Source organism: Colias croceus, chromosome 7 (genome assembly GCF_905220415.1).
Source record: "Colias croceus chromosome 7, ilColCroc2.1".
Classification (NCBI taxonomy): Eukaryota; Metazoa; Arthropoda; class Insecta; order Lepidoptera; family Pieridae; genus Colias; species Colias croceus.
Window position 1 is genome coordinate 1765459 of NC_059543.1, and position 13030 is coordinate 1778488.

The 13030-nt window shown below is 33.9% G+C and overlaps 1 protein-coding gene across 1 annotated transcript in view; it reads right to left on the minus strand.

Annotated features, from left to right (window-relative positions):
- The window catches only part of LOC123693295 (protein draper), a 44316-nt gene that overhangs the window by 19885 nt on the left and 11401 nt on the right, over positions 1-13030 (minus strand). Inside the window, exon 2 of the mRNA XM_045638314.1 lies at positions 7525-7691. Within this exon, the coding sequence (XP_045494270.1) occupies positions 7525-7616 (92 nt within the window). The 5' untranslated portion in view covers positions 7617-7691. The remainder of the gene's footprint in view (positions 1-7524; positions 7692-13030) is intronic.

Sequence of the window (13030 nt, forward strand, 5' to 3'; positions counted from 1 at the left end):
ACTATAATGTATTTAATTGTAGTTTATGTATAAAATAGCTAAACTATTTTTAACCGACTTCAAAAAAAGGTTCTCAATTCGGCAGGTTCATCTTTTTTTAGAATTCACTTCGATCGACAAATACATAGAAAACTTTAACTTGTCTGTAGCGAATGAGTAGGATATTATAGGAAATGGGAAGTAGGATATAATTTATATCAAGGAGTTGGGGGGCATTGGTGGATGTCGGAACTCGGAATAATTGCAAACAAGGCTTGTAAATACAGTCTCCTTGTATTGTAAAAGTCTGATTAAAATATATAATATAACAAATTTTCTGAAAATCATAATGCGAAGACTTCTATGTTCCTAATTTCCTTTATGTAACTACTATTTATATAATTAATGATTATCATTTATCACTATCGGATTTACAACAACATATATTCACCCAAGTGTTACTAATATTGACAAAAACTTATCGAAAGGGATAAAACCGAAAAAAAAATAGTAAAAAGAGATTTATTACTAAGCGCCATATGTGACAATAATTGACATACGTCCCACAAACATAGCTTTCTATGCAAATACAGAAAGACACACACCGCTTATCGTTATTCACAGAAATTGTTACCAGTACGATAAATAACTGTACATGGAATTATATACTGTAACCTTATAAAGCGTGTGTTTTATTACAATGTCATGTCCAACTATACGAAATAATTCATCGAAAACAATTTTACTGTGTCGATGTGAAAACGGGGTATACCTACGTTAACACTTTATGAGGTATACGTAATGGCCAATGGGCAATCTTCACGACAGTGTAGAGCCAAATGTTTATGGTCGGCCGTCATTGTCTAATTGCCATAATGGTGGCAAACATCGACGATCATTTGTTGGGCCAAAGCTGCCCATTGTGACGAGGGCCCATAAGGTCATCGCCAATAAATAACTTTATAACGTCCCACATGACATCAATAATAAAATTTTAAATTTAGAACACAATATACAGATACATACAGTAAGGAAACTTCATACAAAATGTTCGAAATGGCTCCCCCCCCCATAAAGCGTGTTTTCGAGGGTATTGAGGGGGATCGATAGTAGCGGGTGACACATCCACAGATTTTGAATATAGTATGGAAAAAAGTTTAAAGTGATGTCATTTCACATTAAATAAATATCGATTGTTTCAGTTTGTAGCCCTTTCAATAAATATATATCTGTATCGTATCTGACTACAAGTTAAAAAGAGACTATTTTTTAATTTCTATAGATATGGCAGTATGAGTTTTAAATTATGTTGACATATTTTCTACCAAAATGATAGCTACAAATAGTACCTATTAGGAGTCCAGTCTGTTTAAAGACCGCATCTATTTTTACGCAATCTAGAAGAGCACGAAAATCTAAAAAATGGAAGCCTTAAAAAAATCTTGTTTAGATTTATGTGCATAATTACGTAAATATTAGGGAAGAAAAAGATAGATATTATAATAATTATTGTATTTTTATCGATACGTGACTTTACCACTTTGTCAAGCACTAAGCCTGTCAAACTATTTTCTTTTTCATCCTAAAACAAAAAGGTTATATAAAAGGAGGTTCTATGTTCGTATAATAATAATTTTAATTTATTTTTGCATATTTTGTGTTTTTTAATTTAATTTAATTTATCGTTTTAAAAATAATTTAGTAGGTATACCTACATACAAGTATTGTTAATTCTGGTTTAAAATAATTATTGAATACTTATATGTATCATACAAATATCAAGCATTATAAATAATTTAGGTAGGTACCTACATTAAAATAGCCTTCGGCGTCCAAAAAAGACAAGATTTCGAAATATAGCACTGAATAAAACGTACCTATTTACTTTTACAAGGTATATATTTTATTGAGATTGTTTCTTCTTGTAAATTCATATTTAGGCTACACCATTTTTTAATTTTAACGGGTTTTAATCTCAAAATTACCACAAAGTCAACTGTAAAAAAAGCAAACAGAAATATACAGGCCGAATTGATAACCTCCTCCATTTTTGAAGTCGGTTAAATATCAAAAAGGTAACAGCCCTATAGCTATACGTCATAATTTCATCGCAGGGGCTTAGTTTCCTAACTGTATGTACGTAGTACATATCTGTCAACTGTGTTTAGAACGTCAATTATTAAAAGCAAAACACAATGACAAATGCATTTTTCGCGCTTCGCAAGGGACCCGCATGCCCTTTATCTCACGTCGTGAGGCGCAAATATGATGAGATAATAACGCTCAAACAGGGACCAATCGGGTATCCCCCATCAATAATAACCTCTGAATAAATACGAACAAAGACATTATCTTTTATACAGTTTGAACCAGTGTATCTTAGCTTATTGCAGAGCCTGGCATATACAGGATGGAAATTTTTTATCTTACATCCCAGGACAGAGGTGCAAGTACGATGAGATAATAACGCTCAAACAAGGACCAATCGGCGCTCTCCCTTCAATATAATAATCTCTGAATAAATGCGAACAAAGACTATTTATCTTATACAGTTTAAGGTTTACAAGGTTAAGTATCTTTAGTTATTGCCGAGCCTGGCATATACAGGATGGATTTTTCCTCAGTCCTAGGATACTTATATTCGCAGGCATGATGAAATAACAACTCTCAAACAAGGCACAATCGGGTCTTACCCCATCAATATAATAATCTCTGAATAAATGCGAACAAAGACAAATTCTCAACAGGGTAAAGCAATACAGAGACAGAGAGCATGAGATAGATACCTATGTAAGTTTAACAGATTTTAGTAGATTCCATTCCGGATGTTCCAAGCAAATTTTAAGAAATCTTTAAGTAAAGTCTTGGGTAAAATTTTCTATCTACAATATTAAGAGCACTATCCTTCCAAGTGGCATTACAAATTTTCCACCCTGTAGCTGCATAAACCCTATATATATTCTGTATAAACCCTACTAGCTTTCCGCCCGCGGCTTCGCACGCTTTCTCTACAAGTTCTACAACCTAATAAATTATAATGTACATACTAAACCCTTCCTCTTAAATCGCTCTATCTATTAAAAAAACGCATCAAAATCCGTTTTGTAGTTTTAAAGATTTAAGAATACATAGGGACATAGGGACAGACTTTGTTTTCTACTATGTACTATGTAGTGATATTGGCGAGTGTCCAGGATCGGAACTTATAGCCCATGTGAGCATTTAAATATGTAGTAAGATTTTATTTGACCGAGTAGATTTCATTAGTATGGCTTTTGTGTTTCCTTTATGTATTGTGATGTTGGAATATACACGTACGAATATTGATAAAGATACGAATGAATCGAATTTATTTTTATGAAGGTATTTTTTATCATCGTAAGCTCCGAGTTCCGACTTATATAAAAATATTTTCTTCAGTTTGGGTAGTAACGAAAGCTTGCATTTTTTTAAGGTTCCAGTATCCTCTTATAACCAAATATGTAAATGTTTATTCTGTACCACACCCACACATATATCATTCAAAACACAGTTGAATAAATAATCAATAATATCATCACTACCACACAGCACACTACTATATACAACGACTTATCCTTTTGACTATTAAGTGGTGACGGTCATCACTCCTCATCCCACATACAAATTTCAAATAAATAACCTATCTATCTTCAGACAATCAAGATATTCCTTCTCAATTCTGTATATGTTTAAGTATATATTTCAGCAGCCTCACGCCACAGAAAACTTAATAGTAGCCGCTAGTCACGCACCATAAACAACCCTCAATGGATTTAAGTAGAGATTGATAGTAGTAGAGACTATAATAATTCAAGATTTTTTTTTTAATTTATTTGACAGCATTGAGAAGTTCTAGTAATACATATAGCAGGCTAATTACATGCTGGGGTCGCGGAAGAATTCGACACAATACCCGCGGACCCATCATTAACGCGGCTCGACGGAACACAGAGGGGTTTTAGTCGACAAGAATCCGACATAACCCACGGCTCCTTCCCCGGAGGCCGTGGGCATCTATGCAAGATTTCCCCACTTTAAGAAAAGGCTAATAACATGCTCGTAAAAATACACCAAATAAACAATCCTTTGCTAGACGTTTAAAAAGCTACAATATGAAGTTATATAACATGCAAGTATTTACCACAAACGACTGCACATTAACGATGCACATTAATTATTATTGACTCATATTTATACTGAAACAAGGCAAAAAGCAATGCCATTGTTCAGGAGATAGTGATTCACTTGCGTCATATTATGTATAGGTACCTATGTGTGTCACTGAACCGATAATTACAGTGTATAGGTCAATATAAATCGTAATATATCTGTATGAGTTGACGTATGTGGTAGTTATTTCATTCATGATAAACGCATCCTTAGCGGAAAATTATTGGAGCGTAAGAATAATACCAACTAATGCTGTGCCTGCTTGTTATTAAATATTATATGAAACAGGGCAAGAATTACTTTAAGTGTGAATTATAAGGAAATTAGATTAAACTATTGTTACTAAAGAAAATTTAATATCCAATCAGAAAATGCTAAATAGATACATTACCTATGTACTAATTATATGAAGAAATAAAGATTGTAGACGTATTCATATCATGCCTTGCAGTAATTTACAACAATGTAATTTTATTAGCCTGAAGTGAAATGAAAAGGCACACATAAGCGTAATATGTACAGACAAACAATACAAAAGTATGTATTTTGGCCTAGATCTTATGTATCCGCAGTCTACCGTTAAATATAGGACATTATTCTAAAAACAAGTACTAACGTCAACTTAATTTCTCAGTCATATAATATTATACGAGTCACTGAGATAAACTTTTCTGTTTGGTTCACTTTGTTTGTGTAGTTTTATCTTTTATAAGTATCATCTTCTAATCTTTCAATCTCCAAATCTTTTAATGCATATAATATAAATATAATAAAAAGTATTAAAAAATTATATTCTCTCAAACTATTGTATCGTAGTTGAAATTTTCAGTATTTAATACTCAAAACTGTTTCTTGACAAATTATAAAGAAATCTTTTGAAATTTGCTGTTCTATCGTCATATCATCTATAGGTATTATAAAGCAGAAGAGTTTGTTTGTTTGAACGCGCCAATCTCAGGAACTACTGGTCCGATTTGAAAAAATCTTTCGGTTTAAGATAGCCCATTTATCGAGGAAGGCTATTATAGATTATATATCATTACGCTAAGACCAACAGGAGCGGAGCCTCACGGATGAAACCGCGAAACACAGCTAGTGTGATAATATGACGTACAGGATAGTCTATACCAAGGTCTATACTCTATATGATATAACTGTGACTATATATTATGTGTCTATACAAACAAAAGTCAACAAAAATAAAACATCTTCAAAATACGGTACCATCATCAGTCGAGAATCGAGATCTTATTACAAAAACATAATAGTTATATGAGTACTTATTACATTACTATAAATTTTGTTTACATAATCAAAATCTAAGGGATTTGAAACATCGTTAATTTGTTATTTACCTACCGTGTTACCGGTCACGTATTTATAAAAAGAAAACGATGCAAAAATAATTACGCTTTGCTTTGGCCTTGCACTATGTACATTATGCAAAGAAAATAATTCTAGAAAAATGTAGGAAATTCTTTTCTTCATTTAGATTAAATTCTTGGCGCATTCAGTGTGATTTATTTAAGGTTTTTTCCAATTTTATTAATAATTTACATACTAATGTGTTTACTTAATAAAAATAAGTGCAAACATAGGTATACGAGTTACTAACTTACATGCATGCTGTTGAAAATGACGGCTAAACATGCTGTAATAATGTATCTTAACACCTATGTATAATTGTATACCATGTTTACTTGAAAATAAACGATTTATTTATTTATTTACTATCGGAAAGTTACTCTCTCTGTAATTGCATACCTTAAAACAGTTATTACCGTAAAATTGACGTACGTTATTTCTATTGTATAATGAATCGCTGTAAAACAATGTTGAGCAATAATAAAATGCGATAAAAATAACAAACACAATGTTGAGTAAACTGCGACACTTGAGTTGGATACTGATTCGTAGAGAATTTATCATTATTTGTATTCAACTGTTTATAGGAACCACGAGGAACCACATTATAATGACAATCCTAATTTTAGAAATATTATAGGTAAACCAGAATCTGATGGCAATTAGGGAAATCAAAATTTTGAGTGTGCAACCCTAGGGAAAATGGACTGAACGATCTTGATACTACTTATTTTTTATTTTGTCCTCAATATCATTAGTCACATCACATAATTGGACAATACTGTACTTAATGATGAGATATCCACTTAATATTATGTAGGTACATACTTACATGTATAATATACATATTACTTTTATATTGGTAATACTTAGTATTACTTACACATACCTATATTTGTATATTCATTATCATTATGCCATGTGAAAAACTGGATGTAATGATAATGCAGATCAAAACTAGATTGCTTATAATTTTTTTTAAATAAAATAAAAATAAAATAAAGCTATGTTTATTTTCGTAAGTATTAACAGATACACACATTATAAAATTGACTTGGACAGCTTGGACTTGACAAATAGTCGTATTGGAAACTCCTGTAATAAGTTTTTATAAAATTATATTATAAACAACAAACAATATTATAGTTACTTACTTATATTTATCAAAACGGGTAAGTCCAATTTACCAATAAAATCTTCAAAACTGATAATTGTGACGTGTTTGACCCTTCTTCATCGAATATTTTTCTATAAACATTATAAACAACACCTCTTGCTTGTGATCGCAGCGGCTTTTTCTACATTTTTGAAGATTTTTTAGACAAAATCCTAAAAATTATTCATCAAATGAAAGAAGACAAATAATTTGACAACCAATTTGATAGTTGTCAAATAAAGTTGCCATATGAAAATCTTTTATTTCTTTAATATAAATATGCCATCAGATTCTGGTAGACCTATAGCAAGAATAATCGAGATTGTGAAATCTGAAATGCTGACTTTCGTGACACTCTAGCATTTATCGAACAGCCCCGTTTCTACGTCGTGGTTATGGCAATTGCCATCACATTATACGATTCCATTTATCTTCACACCGATGGTGTGGTCAAAGGGTTATGCCATTACCCGCTAGCCACATACACCTTCCATCTAAAATATGATACAATACATCATACATAGTAAAAAGAGTGAAGTAGGCCAACTCCCGGTGTCGCCAATGTCGACCACAATGCACATGACGCTCATGGTGTTACGTTGCTTACAACCACAGCTATGTGTTCTGTTTACCTATAGCACTACAACAGATACTCACGCCTCCTGCCTCGTGCACACGTTAGGTACCTACTTCGAGCAGCCGGCAGCGCGCCGCACGCCGCCACCAGGGCGACCAGGGTCCAGGACCAACTTCCACATGTCGCTCATGTCATGTGTTGCTAACAACCACAGCTATGTGTTCTGTTTACCTATAGCACTACAACAGATACTCACGCCTCCTGCCTCGTGCACACGTTCGGTCCTTCCAGAAGCGCGTCGCACGCCACGACCAGCGCAAGTAGGACCAACTTCCTCATGGCACTCATGGTGTCACGCGTTGCTAACCGCCATTGCTATTGTTTGATGTTTACGTTTCACCGTTGTAGCGTTTCGATATCCTTCTGAAACAATATTTGATACGTTACATGGGAAAGTCAACAATCGAGAAATGTAATGAGAATTTTAAAAGATGCTATCAAATTGAAGCGTTTGATTGGCTTCGTTAGTCTCAAGGCGAGGAAACTAGAAAAGTGCGATACTCTAATTAATACACTCTAATTACCTAGACAAATATATATAAGACTAGGTTTCCGCCCGCGGCTTCACCCGCGCAGTCAAAGAAAAACCCGCATAGTTCCCGTTCCCGCGGGATGTCCGGGATTGCGTCATTTCCCGGGATAAAATGTCCTTTCTCGGGTATCAAAATATCTCCATACCTACCAAATTTAATTAAAATTTATTCAGTAATTTAGGCGTGATTGAGTCACAGACAGACAGACAGAGTTACTTTCGCATTAATTATAATATTAGTATGGATTTTGCAATATTTTTTATGAACTCATATATATATCTTATCTTAATATATATAAATCTCGTGTCACAATGTTTGTCCTCAATGGACTCCTAAACCACTTAACCGATTATAATAAAATTCACACACCATGTGCAGTTTGATCCAACTTGAGAGATAGGATAGGTTTTATCCCGGAAATCCCACGGGAAAGGGAACTATGCGGGGTTTTCTATGAAAACGCGGGCGAAGCCGCGGGCGGAAAGCTAGTATATATATATAAAACTTAGTTAAAAACAAGTTAAAAATTGTTTAAATTCCTGACCTTCAAACAACATTATTAACATAATATTATTTTATTTGCCATTAGTATAATTATTCGTGTTTTTTGCATTCAATTCATAAGAGAAATATATTTTTTATACATCTAGTTTCTATTATCCAAATCCATTCCCATTTATATTTACTCCAACCCCATATTCGCTAGTCGCTACTATGAACTCCACACAAAATAATGCTGTTAATTTAATTAGCACGCCAATCAAAACCAATCGAACCACGTCTCACAAATTGGCTAGAAAGCTAGCAAGTACTGAATACAAATGAATACACAATGCGCACATAACCAGTACTAGACAGTAATCCGAACCTTTCATGCACTTAATTGGCCAAAACATTTACAGGTCAGTGAATCGATTGCACTGACCTACGTTTGATCAAAACAATACACGTATACCTACACACGTTTTAAAGAAGTCAATCTATAGGTACTCAATATTAGTGCTGATTTACACAGGGTCAGTAGACGACTGACTTTAACTGTTTACATAGACTTCAAGCCTCTGTACTGACTTCAAATCTGTTTACACAGGGTTTTTTTTCGGGTCAGCACTGATTTGCCTCGAATTTGTAGTTAGTTACTGACCCTGTGTAAATCAGCACTTATATAGCTTTAAATATCTATAGTTAGTCTATACTATCTAGGGTCATTGCGCCTGTTCGCGTCCACCTGCCTATTCGCGTCCATTTTGCGGACATCTTTTAGAAAATTCACGAAAATAAGTATACTTTAAGTAAAATTGTAATAAGAAAAATTTCAGATAATACCTCAATGTATAAGAGACATGCACACATATTCAAAATATGCCTGCGGACCGCATATCCTATTAAAAAAAAATATTTAATTTTGGCTATTAAATGAGAGAGCTAAAACGCGCGGGATTTTGAAAAAAAAATAGTGCGCAGCGTCGCATTTGACGGTAAGTATCTTATTGTTAAATGTGAATTTTTGAATATGTGACTGTTTCTTTACTTTGCTAACAAAACATGGAATAGTATGGATTATAAATCAGCTTATTTCTTTTACAATTAATAGCTAAAATAAGGTGGACGCGAATTACTACACCGAATTTGTACAACTTCCATTTTGCGTCCACGGTGGGCGCAAACTATACCTATAGTGCATAACAATAGAACATATTGCGTCCACATTGTTTTTCATTACGTAGCAATGAATTGTTTGTTAAAATATGTAATTTAAAATAGATTGTAAATTTTTGACTAAGACCACAAGTTGATAATTTAAATTTTCATTCAAATTAGCAAATTTTGATGCTATTTTTTCATTTTATAAGGGGTATTCTGTGAATGAGACTTGATCATCAATTCGATATCCGTCCGTCTGTATGTCCGTCTGCCGGTCTTTCTTTCTGTCAAGTCCCTTTTTCTCAGTAACGCGTGGAGGTATAAAGCTGAATACTCAAATCTACGGTCCCTTGAAGCAGTGAAAAAATCAAACTTATAAGCAAAAGATACAGCCGTTTATGCTGCAAATTTTCGCTGAATTGCAACTGAAATCAGCAGATTGAATTGATGCTGAAAATTGGTACGAAGCAACGTCTTATAGCACAAATAAGGGAAACATTGAAAAAAATAATCATTTACAGTTAAAACATACGAAAAAAACAGGTTAATACGGAAGCCTCGATGTGCAAGTCCCACTCGCATTTGGCCGGTTTTTATTATATAGCTATATTCGTAAATAAATAATTCATTAAAATCTAATTATTATTTGCATTTATCTGATAAAATATTACCCAATACATTCTTAATTCCTTTTCTAAGCTGGTGGACGCGAACTGGTCCACAGGTGGACGCAAACTGGAATTTTTGGACGCGAACTGGGTAAAACGCCTAATTCTGCTATTTGTCTAGATAAATAAAAACCACATGATATTTCCAACACAATCGAAAGTAAATCTTAAAATAGACTATGTAATGAACACGTCACATAAATTTTGCGTTGAAATTTGTTCTGGAACATTTTTATTTTCTCCTTCAAACTTTCCAACTGCACTAAGTGGACGCGAACTGGCGCAATTACCCTATATTATCTATACTAATATTATAAAGCTGAGTTTGTTTGTTTGAACGCGCTAATCTCAGGAACTACTGCAATGCGGGTGAAACCGCGGGGCACAGCTAGTATAGAGTAAAATGGCACAATAATTGTATTAGTCGATAGACGATAGGGCTCGCAAGCGGGATGCGAGAGATTCCTGAAACGCATGTCACATAGCAGAGTCAGAATTTCTATTCAAACAAGCACTCCGAATATAAATAGAATAATGAAAAAGTACTTTACTCTCGACGCGAAAGCTGTCTGCTGTATAACGACGGATTTATTCCATTGGTCGATATCACAATCTATTCAAAGCAAGCGGTGAATCCCCGCAGACCGTGTATCGAACACAAGTATCGGCTTTCATTGGTTGCTATCTTGCCAACAGGGATTCCCCGCATGCTGTATGGCGAACGACCAATGACATTGCGCCATTTAAATTACATAGAGTTAAAAGCTTTTCTTGAAAGAATAACAAACATACATGATACATCTATCCTCACAAACTTTCGCATTTATAATTGCATTAAAAGAATATAAAAGCATTATGCATTAATAGTCCTTTAGTTATAGTATATAGCACATAATATAGGTAGGTAGGTAGTAGGTACTTTCTATCTCTCGATTGAGAATTGATTGACATTAATTTATTCCACTATCACTTCTTTGAAGCTACGTGGATTGGTTCAAACTTCAAACCATCAAAACAACAACATCACAATAATGCTAATTAAAGTGAAGTCCCGTGTCACCATTGGAGCAGATGCATTGTGCATCTGTTTCACTCGTCGATTTTCAGACAAGCACAGCGAAATTTATTGTTTTTCTATTGCAATACCTCTTAGCTCTACACATAATACATAAAATCACCAAAATAATGGCAACCGTTTTGGCGTCAAACCGGTAGTTACATAGTACATACATAGTTAACCCATTTTGCAACACCTATTCGTAGATTTGTCGGTGATCACTCTAACATCATAATAAACATTTATTCAAAAGCAATGAAAAACCATACTGATAAAGCGGTTGCACTATTATCAAACTAAATAGTCAAACAATTAGAGATACAATATAGAGGCCACCGACTGATGTTTTCCCACTATCAATGTCAATGTTAATAATAATTATCTTAGTTTTGTAACTATAGAATTCATATTGTGTGCACCAGTTACGATGGATGTGTTGTATGAACGAGGAAAACATTGTTTGTTTGTAATGAATAGGCTCAAAAACTACTGGACCGATTTTAAAAATTCTTTCACCATTATATTAGAATTTAGAATCCTATATTATCCCTGATGAACATAGGTCACCTAAATTTTATGGTGTTTTCACCCCGGGTCAACCAGGGCGGAGCCGGGACGAGCAACTAGTAAAATATAAAAATTTGGGTACACCGTCATTGACTTTCACATAATAGACCGTTTCTACCAGTCATTAACCGCCATCATCTACATACCTAGTTCTAGTACAAAACCAATACAGACATCCTTACACTGTGAATCTTAAACGAAATTTGTGTTTATATTTTTCAATTAAATTAAAAAAGAACATACTTTTTTAATATTAGTAGGCTTCTTTATCTTATTAATTTCCGATAAAAATCATTTAAAACGATGACAACATGCCCACTGACCGACTAACATAAATTTGCCGTTACGAACGGTAAATCGACACACTAACGCCTTTAGTACACCGACGCGTTCGCGTGCGGCAGCGAATCTCTGCGAAACTACAGCGTAGCGAAATATCAGCGAAACGTTAGTACACAGCAATGTTTCGCAACTTTTTCGCATTGATATGCCATTGTCATTTTTGACGACTGCAGGTGCAGACGTAATTTCAGAATGTCATCTCAGTCAATGTCATTTTTAGCAACTGGTGACACATATACAACAATATATTTTTCTTATCGTTTGGGTGAATGCACCGTTTCAAAGATAGTAACTCAAGTATGCGAACAAATTTGGAAAATACTACAGCCAGAGTACATCCCGGTTCCTTCTACTTAAACATGATTGGAAATAATAATGGGGTTTTCCTAATTGCCTCGGGAGTATTGACGGCAAGCTGTTATTAAATTTCCACCTAACAGCGGCTCACTGTTCTATTGCTATAAAAAACGATTTTCTACTGTGTTATTGGCAATAGTTGATCCACATTACAAATTTACTTACATAGATGTAGGATCATAATTATGGTAAAGATTCCGATACTACAATATTTGAGAACTCATCATTTTATCAGCTTTTAAAAAGTGGACGGTATCTGAATTTGCCAGCTCCAAAACCTTTGCCAGGTTTCAAACAGACTACACCACATGTATTCATTGAAGATTTAAATTAGAAACCTTTTTAATGAGACAAGAGACGCAGCAATGAATGACAATGATAAAAAAAGATTTAATAAATCATTAAGTAGGGCACGAGTAGTAGTAAAATGTGCGTTTGGCATTTTAGCACAAAAATTTAGAATATTCTTGAGGCCCTTTGAAACAGATTTGAATAATACTATTAAAATTGTTAAAGCTGCAGTATACACATACG